General features: G+C 50.3%; 1 protein-coding gene across 1 annotated transcript in view; it reads left to right on the top strand.

Annotated features, from left to right (window-relative positions):
• nrp2b (neuropilin 2b) overlaps positions 1–16,440 on the top strand; it is a 51,041-nt gene that overhangs the window by 15,905 nt on the left and 18,696 nt on the right. Inside the window, exons 4-7 of the mRNA XM_047047452.1 lie at positions 7,431–7,601; positions 9,285–9,460; positions 9,564–9,737; positions 10,736–10,880. Coding sequence (XP_046903408.1) covers positions 7,431–7,601; positions 9,285–9,460; positions 9,564–9,737; positions 10,736–10,880 — 666 coding nt within the window. The remainder of the gene's footprint in view (positions 1–7,430; positions 7,602–9,284; positions 9,461–9,563; positions 9,738–10,735; positions 10,881–16,440) is intronic.

Genomic DNA, 16,440 nt, shown 5'->3' with positions numbered 1-16,440 from the left:
AGTAGCTGCCGACTATTTACTGGTTGAGATGTGAGAAGATAGGATTGGTGCAGGAGATAGAAGCCACCAGGAGAGCATTCCTTCTGATCCTTTCAATGGACAAGACGTAGATTCTACTTTGTTCCATCGATCCAAACCATTCGAGTTTTTGTGTATCCAATCTTGTCAGGTCAAGAGAAGTGAGAGGGGGGGTGGGCGGGTAGTGGTAAGCTACAGGGACTATCCCTCAGTTGTTTTCTGATATGCTATGTTGTGCTGGGTGAAGCCTTACATCAATATACCAGAACTGCTCTCTGCCGTGTTCTGGATATCTTCATTCTTTCACTTTACCCCCCTTCTCCCTCAATCACTCCATTCCTCCCTCCTCTGTATGCTTTTCTCTCTCTCTCTCTCTCTCTCTCTCTCTCTCTCTCTCTCTCTCTCTCTCTCTCTCTCTCTCTCATCATCCCCTCCCAAGGGCATGGTACATCTGAGAAAGCCATCAGAACCAAGACAGGTCAATTTATGCTGTTTTTACAAATGTTATTCTGTAACAAAATGTAGAGAGGTTTGGTGCTTAGAGCCCTCAGTGGACACATTGGAGGGAAGAACAACAGAGTGACAGCCAACCAGATACTGAGAACACACACACTTTTGCATGCACACACACACAAATGCACACACACACACACAAATACACAAAAATACAGTACACACACCTTCACACATGTGCAAATGCTCACACACATACAGTATTCACACACACACACATTGTGTGAGACCTGCCGTACATGGCCCTCAGTGTGACTTCTAGGCCAGCAGGCGTTTGTGCCGTGAGCGCGTCTGTTCCTCGTCTCCTCTGACATCTGCAGGACAGCTCGGGGACATGGCCATTGTCACACAACATTACACTGATTTGTTAGATCTGAAAGCTATTTAATAATGCCATTAAAGTCATGTTACAGGCCACATGGAACATATGGAATGTATGTTAGGTTTTACTGTAAAACTATTGGGGGGGAAACACACATACTTACACACTCACACACTGCTCACAGGATATGGAAAGTTCTGGAAAAGAGTGGTGAACTGATCAGATGACAAAACCTGTTAGAGAAGGCAGCATTCAAGATGTAGAACAGGTTCCTGATGTAAAACATTATGCCTGTCTATTTTCTCTGTACCTTTTTCACTTCCATCTCCTCCCTGTTCAATTTGGAGACCTATTCTGAGCATACAACTTCACCCTGCTAAGCTGTAAACAGACAAACGGTATATAATAGACAAAGTGTTGCACATACAGTAGACAGACATAACATTATTTATTACAACAAAACAGAACAGAAATATTCTTGCAATGTGCATACATTATCAAGACCAATTTCACAGTATGAGGTATATTATGGTACTTAAAATATTTCTCTGAAAAGCCAGAGTGCTGTAGTCCAAAATGAATATTCCATTCTGAGACGTCTATTTCATTAATCCTGTCTGGGGCGCGTATGTACAGTGCAACATCACAGCTGTCCACAGTCTGGATACTGTAATCCACAGTGTGTCTATGGTCCTGTTCAACTCTGTAGTATGTGCGTGTGGGTGTGTGTTGTTGTATATACTAATCCATGTAAAGACAGTAGACATCAAAGAGCCCCACAAATCTGCGGTGTTCAGCATGATATGTTCATTGATATCTCTGACCGTTTATCCCGGCTGGTTTATAAAAGCCTCCCATCCGAGCACCAGACATCAGAGGAATGCTGTTATCAGACACACTGAAGCGTTGCTTTGAATCGCCTTGTTGTCCACCATCACATGCCTTCTCTCTCCCTCACTTACACATGCAAGTAACAATTAACCTTATTCACAGAACACACACAAACACATATGCGCCCACGCACACACACATGCATGTCCTCACTTGGAAAGTAGTCACATGCTGGTGACAGAGTTTTTCTGTGAGCAGGGCAGCAGCAACCTGGCCCATCCTCTCAGCTTCCCTCTGACCTCACTCTGGCCCCCTGCCATCCATCTCTGTCAGCCACAGCACCACGAGGGGCCCCTCTGGCTCCTGGTGGTGACGCAGCCCCTAAGACCAGGTTTGGGATCAGTTTACCCCCACCATTTATCCTGACCTGAACATCACTGGGTAAGCAAAGACACTGACCCCAGACCAGTCCAGGGTAACACCATTCTATTCCTGGCTGTCAGCTCTTATCTTTCCAACCAACCCCCAAGACGCTGACACCCCAGGCCCCTGACACCCCAGGCCCATGCATCACCCGCCCCCCCAGGCTTTCAGGGCCTCCAGGTCACAGGTCTACCCAGGGTGCTGCCAGATTAGACAGCAGCTTCAGCTCAGCAACATCGTCAAATAACCCGAGACTTGCTGTAGGCCTGGCCTCTGCCCCTCAACAAGATACAGTGAAGTGCTCTCTCTCTCTCTCTCTCTCTCTCTCTCTCTCTCTCTCTCTCTCTCTCTCTCTCTCTCTCTCTCTCTCTCACTCACTCACTCACTCACTCACTCACTCACTCACTCACTCACTCACTCACTCACTCACTCACTCTCACTCACACACACTCTCTCTCACACACACTCTCTCTCACACACACACACACCCACACCCTCCCACTGGGAAAGCAATGGACTCCAGCCAGCTGGAACCTGCTGTCAACATCTTCATCTGGAGAAGGGTGGAGCACTGAGGGAAGGAGCAGGGTGAAGGTGGAGGGAGTGCAGAGGGACAGAGGGAGGAAGAGAAGTGTTGAATAACGAGAGTAGCAGAGCGCTGAGCTGACCACGTCTTCCTGCTGTGCCTTCAGAGTCAAAAGGAGGGCGAGAGAAGGAGAGTGGACACAGACACTGAAGAAGGAGTGAGAAAGAGAGGAAGGGACAGATGTACTGAAAATGAGGGAGGGTGAGAAAGGTATAATGAGGAACTAGCTATCTTCATGTGTCCCCGAACTCATCTACTGTCAGCTCCAGGTTGCTGTTGTCGGTATAGAGAGTCTTGTGCGCTGCTCAAATCCCAGCCAGTTGGGGGGGTCTGCTGTCCCTCTGTGACAGAATGGAAGATGGAGGGTCTTTATTATTTCATTAGCCCTTACACACACACACACAATCATAGTTGCACACATTCAGACTTGCACAGCACCAGACACAAAACGGACACTTCAATAATTCAGTTCGTCCATGCAGCCCCACGCATTGTACTGACTGACACTACCCTGTAGGCACACGAGAAACCCTCCAAATGGAATCCACACACACACACACTAGTATGCAGCATGACCTTACCAGCACCTGAGTATACAACAGTAGACAGACCTCCCTTTAACCCAACCTGACTAGGATTAAAACTAACTGCTCTGTTGACTCCCGGTCTAACTCCACTTAATCCTATTTCCCTCTTCATTTCCCCCTGCACCTGCCTGTGTGTGTGTGCGTGTCTGTCCAGTAGACAGTAGTCTCCATTATCTTGATTGGTCCTGGGAGGGTGTTGAAGGCAGAGAGAGGATAAGGTTTCTGGACAGTGTCCTAGTTCAGGTGCTCTCCGGTACAGATCCAGGTCAGCTTGCCACCCCCAGAGCCCACATCTGAAGTCCCTGAGCAAACTCTAAACTGATCCAGGGATAGTGTTTAGGGGCATCTTACCCCAACACTTGAGTGAAGAACTGGATGATCTTCGGCATCCCAAACCCTGTCAGTGAATCTTAGCTTATAGCTTTTATAATGATAATGTTAAATGTGAGATGCCTTCCAGAAGCATCCGTCTGCCAGCCTCTCTCCGTCGACTCAGCTTTCTGGCTAAAAGGAGAGGCTCAGGTTAAAAGAAGTGCTGACTCAGTCTCAGACACAAAAACACAAAGGAGAATATCTCTGAGAAAAAGCCTCAAAGATTTTGAGCATTTGAGAGTATTGTGCCTCTGGTCCAGCCTGTGTTTGCCCTCTCCCCTTCTCTTCCCCCATTCCTCTCTTCCCTGGCTATCTTAGCTAAAATGATGGCAGCTATGACCAGCATGCTTTATTTGAAACAATCTTCTGAGACAGACCTTTGTGAGTATGGCAGTGAGTGAGTGTATGTGTGTGAGTGTGTCTCTGTGTGTACGTGTGTGTGTGTGTCCTGTGATCACAGCACATCCTGAGGCCTTCTCCAGATCATTCAGCAGCCTTGTATCCATCACAGCTTCTCTGCAGGTGTGTCTGGGCCTTGCAGAGCGGCTCAGAGAGAGTAGGATGTTCAGACCTGTATCAGCAGCTTGTACCCCTGTCCTCTCCTCACTCACCCTAAAGCAGGAACCTTCCCTCAAATTCACTTTCCTCTGCTCTATTGTATTGTAGTAAGCTGAAAGGGAGGGATATATATATATATTATACTCGTGTGTGTGTGTTTGTGTCGGGCACTGGTGTGTGGGTGCGTGTGCTTCGGGATGCACAGGTGTGTGTTTGTGGTGGGAGGTGGATGGCACCATGACAGGCTCAGGTCTAGTGTTACTTCATCACTTAACACACCTGACACCTGACCCACACCTCCCACCCCTCTCACAGGTGGGACACGAGCAGGTGCTGCTGTCTGTTGCCAGATTGGATGGGTTCCTTTGAGACTGACGACACCACCTGCTATAGCTCATATAAGACGCATTCCAGAAACATGTGAATGCCAAGATGGATCTCTTGTAACTCTTTTTCTAGGTGTGAATCTTATGTAGGACAAGCAGAAATGCTATAAACAATAAAAGAGATTAGACTTCATGAGCAGGTGAGGATTTAAAGACAAGAACAGGAGAGAGGGAGAGAGAGTATTGATGGATAAGAGGGATACAATGATGAGAGAAAAGTGCAGAAATGAGAGGAGAGACCAGAGTTGAGAGAGAGATGGAGGGGGAGAGAGAGAGAGGATAGATAAGAGTACAGAGTTGAGAGAATAGAAAGAGACAGAGGAGAGAGAAGAGAATAGAGAGAGAGGAGGGATGAGAGAAAAGAGATAGAAATAGAGAGAGAGAGAGAGAGAGAGAGAGAGTGGGCGTGCAGCAGTGGCAGGACTGTCAGCAGCCGTCATGTCTCCGACCGGTCCTGTGTGTTGGGGCGCTGTCCTTCACTGCACCTGTGGAGGAGGCTGCAGGTGTGTGTGTCTGTTTGTGTTCTTGGGTGTGCGTGCGTGCATGTCTGCATGCTAAACAGTAGTATGTGTGGCTGGATACACACCACTGTACTCAGACAACAAGGCCTATGCCACAGTGGGTGTCAATGGGGACTCCTTGATGTTGAGTGACTCAGTGTGGCTGGTTCCAGCGTGTCACTAAGCTGGGCTCCCTGTGTTGGAGTGGGTGTCGGGGGAAATCACTTCCCCCTCCCCCCAGTCCCCACATTCATTTCAACAGCCCCCCTAGAGCCACGCTCAATAATTACACTCCACTATCCCATTAAGACTTTTTGGCCTTTAGCCATTTCTGGTCATTTTGACTTCTTCTCGCTTCATGTTCCTGTGCTCAGACTTGAGAGGGCTTGACATTGCTCTGTGACCAGAGGGGCGTGTGTTCAAATCTCCGATGACACGCAGCCCCTGCTCCCATGGGCGGGAAACCCCTTCACCCCTATTACCGGTGAAGGACTTGGGCTGTTGTGGGTCACACAAAGCTGAGAGAGAGGGGGGGAAGGTAGTATGGAAGAGATGCAAGCATATTTGGCCCGTGTACTTTGTGTGTCGGGGAGAGAAAGAGAGGAGGGTACAAGAGACAGCATGAATGTCACTGTGACTGTATCTCCAGTCAGCTGTGTCTCCCTGAGAGCCCAATAGGGATGTCAGTACACAGGGGCCCCACAGTCAGTGTGTGTGTGTGTGTGTGTGTGTGTGTGTGTGTGTGTGTGTGTGTGTGTGTGTGTGTGTGGAGGGGGAGTGACAGCGTGTGTTTTCCTACCACTACCGGCGTGTTGGAGGTTATGTCAGGGGGACGTGAGAAGGAGAATTCTCCCACACACACAGTGGGTAATGTATTACACCCCCCCCTACACACACACATCACCTCCCCCCCCTACACACACACATCACCTCCCCCCCTACACACACACATCACCTCCCCCCCTACACACACACACATCACCTCCCCCCCTACACACACACACACACATCACCACCAGCAGACTTTTGCTGCTTCCTCTGTGGACAGATCCATCCGTTATTGCTCCATCCGTCAAACGTGTGTGTGTGTCAGTCATGTATGCAGACTGAGAGAATGCCCTTTCTCCACACAGTGGGTCATTAACTCATTGCAGCTGTCTCCACTATGGTGTCGTGTCGTCAGGTGCCAATCCCTCCTCCTGTCCTCCGCCTCTCCATCTCTCCACATCCCTCTGCTTAGAATCCTGTCACCAGCTATTGGGAATGAACCGCCTCTCGTAGTGGTTGTCTGTCTTTATCTGAGACCATAGTAGGTAATGACGGAGGCTGAGGGATTTAAGCAGCGTCTAATTATGTTCTGAATGCAGCTTTAGTTGTCTATTCTGGCTGTGGAATGTTCCATTAAAAGGGAGTTGATCTGGTTGTAGTCAAAGAACAAAACCATGCTGGCCTTAATAAACGTTCTCATTTCCTCATTGGAGTTTTACCATGGAAAGACAGCCAGCCAAACACACATACACACAAACATACACTCACACACACATGCAAACATACGCACATACACATAGGTATGGCAATATTGACCCAGCCCAGACTTGACCAGCTGCTTGTAGTGTTATAGGATCCCAGGGTAGGTCGCCTCCTTACAGCCTGCTCTTTCACTGTGTGCACTGGACCAGAGCTGTCCCTGCGCCTCCTTCCCCTGCTCCCCTTACTCTCCACACACACACACACACACACCCACACACACACACACACACAAGCATGCGCTGAGACCTGAAGCTGGACAAAGGGAGTTCAGGACAGACAAGATGAAGATTAGCAATCAGAGCTTGTTATCTTTTCTCCTCACAAAGCCAAACACACACACACACACACACACACACACACACACTGGTTGTATTGTGTGAACTTCCTGAGTGAAGGGTACAGTTCACATGGCGGAAGCCACTGAAACAAGGTTGTTTGTTAGGAACACTTTCTGTTCCCTAAACACACACACTTACATACACAGATATTCACATACACACACTCTTACATGCACACACATACATTCAAACACACAAGGTCGTTCATGTCCATTCTATGACGTCTATTTGTGTAGAAGTGGGAGTCTGATGGCTGAGCGGTTAGGGAATCGGGCTAGTAATCAGAAGTTTCCCGGTTCAATTCGTGACTGTGCCAAATGACCTTGTGTCCTTGGGCGAGGCACTTCACCCTACTTGCCTCGGGGGGAATGTCCCTGTACTTACTGTTAGTCGCTCTGGATAAAAGTGTCTGCTAAATGACAAAAAATGTAACAAAAATGTAAACTGGTTCTGTGTGTGACTGACCCATCCTCCCCTCCGGTTCCTCTCCAGGTGTTCCACGCCAACACCGACCCGACAGAGGTGGTTCTGAACCGGATCCCCCAGCCCGTCCTCGCTCGCTTCGTACGCATCCGTCCCCAGACCTGGAAGAACGGCATCGCCCTGCGCTTCGAGCTCTACGGCTGCCAGATCACCGGTGAGAGTTAGCTTTAGCTCCGCAGGCTAACACTGTGGGCTGAAGGCTCCGCACTGCGTGACCTCTATGACAGAGATAGAGACGGACCACTGCCTGTCTCTCTCCACCATCCATCACCTGCTCTGCCTTTCCTCCCTCCATCCACCCATTACCTCTCTCCCTCTCCTCCCTCCATACCATCCCCAGAGCTATTCACACACCTAATGAGATTGTTCTATTTCCGTCCCCGTGGTGACGAGGCAGCCCATCATTGTGTTTGGCCCCCCTGCAGCTGATGAGAGCAGGGGGGCTTCTGATGTTATCACTGCCGCCATCTCCTCCATCATTATTGTATTAGGAGCCTATTCACTGCCTCCCAGGGCCACACTCAGGGCCCTGATGGGCTTTTAGCTAGGGGAGCTATTTCAGCGCTGACACAAATGACACATAAACATGATCCTGGTGTCTATATTAGCCCAGGGCTAGCCGGCACTCAGTGGGCCATGGGACCAACATCACTCATAACATAATACCCTGTATTATGCCCACTGGGAGGCACGGATTGGCCCTTGGTGTGTGTGGGCACCAGGATTGTGTCCGTTCGTGTGTGTGTGTGTTTACGTTTGTTTCTCTTTCTTTCCGTCCCTCTCGTTTTTCACTCAAACACAAACAATCACAAGGAGATTCTGGCAAGGGTTCAAGATGGCCCGAGATATAAGGCAACCACTCTCTGGCACGTCACTAAATAAATCCAACTTGAAATGTCTTTTCTGCTCCTGTGTTAGGGAACCAACTGGCATTTAGAGCTGCCCTCTTCTCTTCCCATCTCAGTTTAGAACTTTCCATCCCTCCATCCCATAATGCATCTCTTCTTCCCTCTTTTCCAGTTCTCTGTCCTTTTGCTTTCCCCCTCCTCCATACCTTTTCTTTCCAGCGTAGGCTTCCATCATCGGCATCCCCTTATTTTTAGCACCTTTTCATGTCCACACCGTGTGTGAGTGAGGGATGACTCCATGCTGCTTCCTCTGGCTCTCATCCCTGACTAGCAGGGCCAACGCAGTGGGAGTGTGTGTGGGCCGTACTTCAGAGTGTGTGTGTGTGTGTGTGTGTGTGTGTATACTTTAACTGCACTTCAGAGTTTGTGTGCGTGTTTTAACTGGATTTCAGAGTGTGTGTGGATGTGTTCAGTATTCTTTGTCCATTTGTGGAGGGCTCTTCTCCAAAAACTTCCATATCCATCTCCTAATACTATATATTTGTGTAAAAACCATTGCCATTGTAATATCCATTGCCTGGTCCAAAATAATTCCCTCCAACTTTTCCCTCGCATGCTGTCAACTACAGTAATGTACAGAGAACACCACAAACGATGTTGACATGATTCTTTGTCGCATCTGACCAGGTTCCTATGTAGTCAGTGTGGCGGTGCCACCAAACAGTCACTTGTTTTGTTGATTCATTATTTACTCCTCATGCCTCCGCGAGTGACATAACACCATGAAACATTTATCTGGCTAGCCTTGAAATGTCAATGTCAATCTCCCTCACTCACGTCTCCTTCTCTCTGCCACTCCCCCTCCCTCTGCCACCCCCCCACCGCATCTTTATGTGTGTTTGTCCCCCCCCATTTCCCTCTTTACTCCCTTACCCCCCCCCCCTTCTCCCTCCCCCAACCATCTCCAATGCCCCCCCTCCCCCCTCCAGATGCCCCTTGTTCAGAGCTCCAGGGCATGATGTCGGGACTTCTGCCCGAGTCCCAAATCTCTGCCTCCTCCATGAGGGACATCCATGGCTCCATGGGCGCGGCGCGGCTGGTGGCCAGCAGGTCAGGCTGGTTCCCCAGCCCCACGCAGCCCCTGGCTGGGGAGGAGTGGCTGCAGGTAGGGCCCCCACCCACCCAACAGCTCCCTTAGTGGGGCCACATGCTTCACTGAGCAAGACGTGACAGTGTGGCAGGAAGGGTGACGGCGTGGTGTGTTGCAGGTGGACCTGGCTGTACCCAGGACGGTGAGTGGCATCATCACCCAGGGGGCGCGCAGCGTGGAGGGCAGTACCAGCGCTGAGAACAGGGCCTTTGTCAGGAAGTACAAGCTGGCCCACAGCCTGACGGGCAAGGAGTGGACCTTCATCCAGGACATCAAAACTGGCCATGCCAAGGTAGAGGATGGACTCACTCGCCCGTACTGTACTCTGAGGCATGCACGCGCGCCCACATGTTTTTATACAGTGTGCATACTGTGGATATACTCGTACTCTGGTTGTACAGTTACAGATAAACACACACACACGCATTCTCACACACACAGCCCTGTGGGTCTGTCAGTCATAGAGGATGGTTTCAGCTGCAGGGTATTAATAGCAGCAGTTGTTCTCAGTGAGTCAGTCTCAGATCCAAAGACAAGCCTCCCTCCCTCCCTCTCTCTCTCTCTCTCTCTCTCTCTCTCTCTCTCTCTCTCTCTCTCTCTCTCTCTCTCTCTCTCTCTCTCTCTCTCTTTCTCTCTCCCTCTCTCTTTCTGTCTCTCTGCCTCTCTCACCCCCTCTCTCTCTTTCTCATTCCGTTTCTCTCTCTCCCTCTCTCTCTCCCTGTCTCCCTCCTCCGTAGCACTGAAAGAATGGAATTCCATTAGAGTCTCAGACGTGATAACATTTCAATTTCATCTTTTACACTGGCGTTGATTAAAAATGCCTCTGCCCGGAGACCACTCCAGGCATCAGCCTGCTGCAGCAGCCAGTCACTCCGGGTCCCCCTCTCCCTGCTGCCTGGAAAGCTCCGTCTTCTCACCGTCTCCCCTCCCTCTCCCTCCTTCTCTCTCTCTCTCTCTCTCTCTCTCTCTCCTCTCTCTCTCTCTCTCTCTCTCTCTCTCTCTCCCCCTCTCTCTCTCTCTCTCTCTCTCTCTCTCTCTCTCTCTCTCTCTCTCTCTCTCTCCCTCTCTCTCTCTCTCTCTCTCTCTCTCTCTCTCTCTGTCTCTGTCTCTGTCTCTGTCTCTGTCTCTGTCTCTCTCTCTCTCTCTCTCTCTCTCTCTCTCTCTCTCTCTCTCTCTCTCTCTCTCTCTCTCTCTCTCTCCTCTGTCTCTCTCTCTCCCTCTCTCTCTCTCTCTCTCTCTCTCTCTCTCTCTCTCTCTCTCTCTCTCTCTCTCTCTCTCCCTCCTGTTCAGATTTTCGAGGGAAACATTCACTACGACACGCCCGAGGTGCGGCGGTTCGAGGAGCTCGTGGCCCAGTTTGTGCGGGTCTACCCAGAGAGGTGGTCTCCTGCTGGGATCGGCATGAGGATGGAGGTGCTGGGGTGCGAACTGCCAGGTAACAACTCCTCCACACGTGCACATGAACGCACGGGCCCGGGCGCACTGACACAGAACACACGCAGACACACACATAAAAACAGGCCGGCGTGTACACACACACACAAACCAGCACACACGTAAGCACAAGCTTTCTCATATTGTGTAAACTAACACGCTCTATAAATCAGTGTGTTCTTGCTAATGGCTGCTTTCAACAGTACTTTGTCAGAGCATTTCTCTATGAAGTTCTGTTTATTCTTACAGAGGAATTCGGTACATGAAGAGATAATCACCCTTACACACGAACACACACACACACACAGTAAACACGGCTTCACGCATTCTGAACTGCATACTGTCCAGTCTGAGCATGTCATTATCGGGACTGAAACAAGACAACATGTGTGCGGGATCAGCAGCATGGTCACTATAGGGTTTACATGTCTGGGATCAGCAGACTATAGATTAAGCTGTCTGGGTTGAGACCAGGATTGGGACACAGCACAGGCATGCACACAGTTTTGTTCCTTTATCTCTTAGGTTACATAATGTAAGGTTCCATAAGTTCCAAAACCAGAACTCAAGATGATGCTCTCCTCTCTCCTTTCCTCGTCTCCTCTCCTTTTCTCTTCTCTCTCCTCTCCTCTCCTTTCCCCTTCTATCCTCTCGTATCCCTCTTTATGTTGACTGCATGTGACATCAGCACTGGGCCTCCAGCAAGTGAAAGTGGCACGAGGCAGGTGAAGATAGGGACAGGATATGACACAAACCTGGTCCCCCTGGTCCCAGTCCTGCCTCCCTGGCAGGAAGAGGCTGGTGGCCGTCAGTGACGGGCTGTCAGCACCACTCTGTGTATGGGTGTGTGTGTGTGTGCGGGTGTGCTCGCCTTGTGTGTGTCTGTGGAGGAGGTTGTGGTCCAAGTTCCAGCTATATAAAGCTACCTGCCTGTAGGGCAGCTGGTACCCTGAGGGGGGGTCTAGCCCAGATGTGTCAGATCTGGGCCACAGGCAGACTATGATGGGGACAAGGGGAAAGGAGTTAGCCTGTGTTAAACTGTGAGGTGAGGTGATCCACCTGGGTTAAGACTTGTGTCGGCCCAAAAAACGATGGTGCTGGGCTTTCAGATGGGTCAAGGAGCCATGCTGGGGCAGGTCCTGTCTGGCTGCTCTGGTTCTGCAGTACTGGACTGACCATCTGGCCTCACAGCCCTGTGTTGTTCTGGAGGTACAGAGAACAGGGGGGAGGAGGAGAGAGGGAGAGAAGAAGTCTAACTCAGGGAGAGAGAGAAAGGGGAAAGAGAGAGAGTAATTGAGGGCTTTGGAGGGATAGATTATAGTCAAAGTGATGGACGCAGCAGGAAAGTGATAAAGGCTGGGAGAGGGTGTGGGAAGACATGCAGGAAAAGTGAGAGAAGAATGGATGGGAGAAAGTGAGGAGAGGGATTTGAGGATCTCCACAGGGAGACGTGCTATTCAAGTGTGTGATACGGCAGCGCTGCATTGGTCTGGACCAGGCCGGGGTCTGGAGGGCTGGAGGGCTGGAGGGCTGGGCACCAGATGTTCCAGAGGCAGGGGGCTCAATCTTCTGCCTCTTAACCAGGAGCAAGTCTCTCTGTTACGCACACACACACACACACACACACGGCCCCCTAACCCACAGCCGGAAGGGGGTCTGGGCTTAATCTGTGCATTAACCATAACAATGTACTCTCCCACTTACACGCACATGGAGAAAACAGACCATCTGCCCATTTGCTCCACGCCTGATTGATGAAGCTTGCATAACATGTGGTGTGTTAAAGCACAATTCGCCTTTATTCTACTCGGGTCTATTAAACCTTAAAGCCGAAGAGGTTGTTTTGAATCTAGTCAAGATTGAAGCCATTCCTCCTAACCCTAACCCCTAACCCTGTCAGTGAGGTTGTGCCGATGGTGAACGAGATGTGATGACGCTGTGTGTCTCCGGCCACTTTGTCCACAGTAGCAGGACTTTATCTGGCTTTCTTGTTGTTATTTTCCATTATGTTGGCTGGGGAATCGTAGGGGAGATTAAATATTAAGAGGAGTGCATCAGCTTCAGTCCACTGAACAGGCCTGTTTACCTCCAACACACACACGCACACACACACACACACACACTCCTTGAAGAGTGCCGGACCTCTCCTGGTAATGCAAACACCGAGTGAGAGAGAGGAGCGAGAGGGGATCTCTCCTCAGGTTGGCTCCTCCGTGGTCTCTGAAGAGGCTCTGGGTCCTCAGCGCTGCCTGTCTCTGCTCCCCACATGAAGAGAGGGAGGAGAGAGACAGAGAGAGATAGAGAGAAAGGGGGAGGAGAGAGACATAGAGAGATAGAGAGAGAGAGGACAGAGAGAGAAAGGAGAGAGAGAGAGAGAGAGAGGAGAGACAGAGAAATAATGAATTGATGAATAAATAAAATGAGACATCTCACGCTCCTCAGCCGTGCAAGGCGGAGCGTGAAAGGCACCCGGTACGACCTCGGGTACTCCAATCACTGCAGCGTTTCCATTATTCATTGTTGATTTGAGGACTGCTGGTGTGTGTGTGTGTGTCTGTGTGTGTGTGTGTGCCTGCCGTGTGCCTGGCTATGTGCTCACGTGTGTGTGGGTGTTGACACAGGGTTGGACAGTGACCTCTACAGGGAGGAGAAGCCACAGGGCCTTATGAGGAGAGAGTCACTGGGAGATCAAACTATCTTCAGACACTGCTGTAGCTGTGGGCCAGCGCTATGCCATAACTTAGTCAGTGTGGCAGGCCCGTGAGACACTTGAACCATCAACCCAAGCTTTGGAAGTGCCAACTCCTTTCCCGACCTAGCTGAGCCATCTGTTGTTGTCTGTGTTCCCTCACACACAGCACCTAGCTGGCATGTTCTGGCTCCAGCTCATTGTTTAGTGCTGCTAGAGGAGTCTGGGATAGCATTCTGTTTCTCATCTCCATATAGACTAGCTGAGCTATCACTCATTTAGCTTGTAGCTGTGCCCAAAGCTGTAGAATGCCAGCCAGCCAGTCAGTCTGTCAGTCAATATGGAAGTCAGTCAGCTAGCCAGCCAGTCAGTCAGTATGTAAGTCAGTCAGCTAGCCAGCCAGTCAGTATGTAAGTCAGTCAGTCAGCTAGCCAGCCAGTCCGTCAGTCAGTCCGTATGTAAGTCAGTCAGTCAGCTAGCCAGTCTGAATCAGCCAGCCAGGGAGTGCTTAACTCCCTGCTTAGACCGAAGAGAATGACCCAAGCAAGCCTCAGCAGCCTGACCCTGCTCTTAGGGGAGGAGTCCCAGAGCTCCAGTTCTAGAATGTTCAGGTGTTCTGATGTTCCGGAGCTCTCCGTGGCAGGTTGCCAAGGCAGGCCCCGCTGCTATCATCACACTGATCGCTTACACATGTGAGGGAGGTGGCCTGCCTCCAGATCCTGACTGGGGATTGGTGGGATAGGCCCCAAGATACGAACCCCCAATCCCCTCCATCCCTCCCCCAACACTCCACCCCTGAGAGGGAATGGAAAATGGCTGACTGCCTTGGAGCCGAGAGTGGGAGAGAGAACGAGGGAGAGAGAGAGGGTCGAGCGCAATCACTCCAGTCCCTGCCAAAAGCTCCTGCCACCCCCTCCACTCCCACCCCTGCTCCACCCCCACCCTCACCCCCGCACCCGGGAACAGCGTGCTGAGGAAGCCATTAGAGACAGGAAGTGGCACATTTCCAGCTGTAAGGAGGAGAAGGTGGGGATGGATGTTACAGCCCAAGTCTGGCCAGGGTCTTCAGCTATGCTACTGAAAATATAGCTCTCTCCAACCCCCCCTGCTCTCTCTCTATCTGTGTGCTGTGTACAGAGAGTGCCCTTGCTCATCTCCTCCCTGTACTCTCATCTGGTTGTTTGAAGTGTCACACATGGAAGTGCTTAGTGCTGGGCGCAGGTTCACTCACCACACCACTGCTCTGCTCTCCAGCCCAGGGCTCCACCACTGCATCCTCCCTGTCTAAATATTTGGCTTGAGCCCTTCACTTTTCCTCCCTGTTCTACATCAGTCACGCTTCCTCTTTCTCTCTCTCTCTCTTTCTCTCTCTCTCTGTCTAGCTATCTCTCTCCATCCCTCCTTCTCTGAATGTGTTGGAGGCTTTAAAATTCGGTCTAAGCTCTCCATGTGTCCATTACCAAGGAGGTGGAGGGTGGAATCCCTTTCCAAGCTGATGGACAGCTGTAGTTCTCTCTCTGTCCCTGGCCCTTCCTGACAGCTAGCCTGGGGGCTTATCACATCTATAGGTTCTTTGGAGGAATCATCTGTGCATCACATCAAACTTGAAACCACCTCGCGCTGAAACAGCTTCTATAGCAGTGGTGCTCTTTTAATGAATTTGTGCCACTTGGTGTGTGTGTGTGTGTCATTAGTATTAAACAGATCCTCTCCTTGGAGCTGGAGGGTAGAGCTGTTATCAATGGTCTAACAAACAGACTGGGAGGATTACTGCCTCACTCTTCTTCATTCTCTGTGTGTGTGTGTGTTTGTGTGTTATCCAGCAGTGCTATTAAAGTAGCTCATTTTGTCAAAGAGAATTATTCAAATACACATTAAGAGCTCTTACATCCCTTGCCTAAAATTAATCAAAATCTGAAGCTATAATTGGCTTAATGCAGATTGTTCAGAAAACCTCATTGTTCTGAAATCCTGGAAGCGATTTAAGTCTGACGAAATGAAAGTGATCTCTCTCCCCCCCACCCCCCACCCCCCCCACTGGTAGCAGAGCAGCAGCAGAGTGCTGTATGTCTGGGTTATTGGTACAGACTCAGTGAACACCATTATGGTGAGGCTTTCCTCTCTCCTGGACACTTAGCCCGAACACTCTGACCGGAGAGCTTTCTGCTGTAAAGAACTCATTTTCCCAGCATCCTTCTCTCCCCCCAGCTGCTGCTGCCAATAGTTAGCTTGGCTGTCAGAGGAAGATTTATACCAAAGCTTTCTCCATAATTGAACAGTTTTCCTGTTTCCGCACATTGTGCTGTGTCAGTGGTTTTAGAGGCAGCTGTAGCTGGTGACCAGTGTATGTGTTAGAGGCAGCTGTAGCTGGTGACCAGTGTATGTGTTAGAGGCAGCTGTAGCTGGTGACCAGTGTATGTGTTAGAGGCAGCTGTAGCTGGTGACCAGTGTATGTGTTAGAGGCAGCTGTAGCTGGTGACCAGTGTATGTGTTAGAGGCAGCTGTAGCTGGTGACCAGTGTATGTGTTAGAGGCAGCTGTAGCTGGTGACCAGTGTATGTGTTAGAGGCAGCTGTAGCTGGTGACCAGTGTATGTGTTAGAGGCAGCTGTAGCTGGTGACCAGTGTATGTGTTAGAGGCAGCTGTAGCTGGTGACCAGTGTATGTGTTAGAGGCAGCTGTAGCTGGTGACCAGTGTATGTGTTAGAGGCAGCTGTAGCTGGTGACCAGTGTATGTGTTAGAGGCAGCTGTAGCTGGTGACCAGTGTATGTGTTAGAGGCAGCTGTAGCTGGTGACCAGTGTATGTGTTAGAGGCAGCTGTAGCTGGTGACCAGTGTATGTGTTAGAGGCAGTTGTAGCTGGTGACCAGTGTA

Source organism: Hypomesus transpacificus, chromosome 23, assembly GCF_021917145.1.
Source record: "Hypomesus transpacificus isolate Combined female chromosome 23, fHypTra1, whole genome shotgun sequence".
NCBI lineage: Eukaryota > Metazoa > Chordata > Actinopteri > Osmeriformes > Osmeridae > Hypomesus > Hypomesus transpacificus.
Note: the sequence above shows the minus strand (reverse complement) of the source record. Positions and strands in the feature narration are given on the sequence as shown.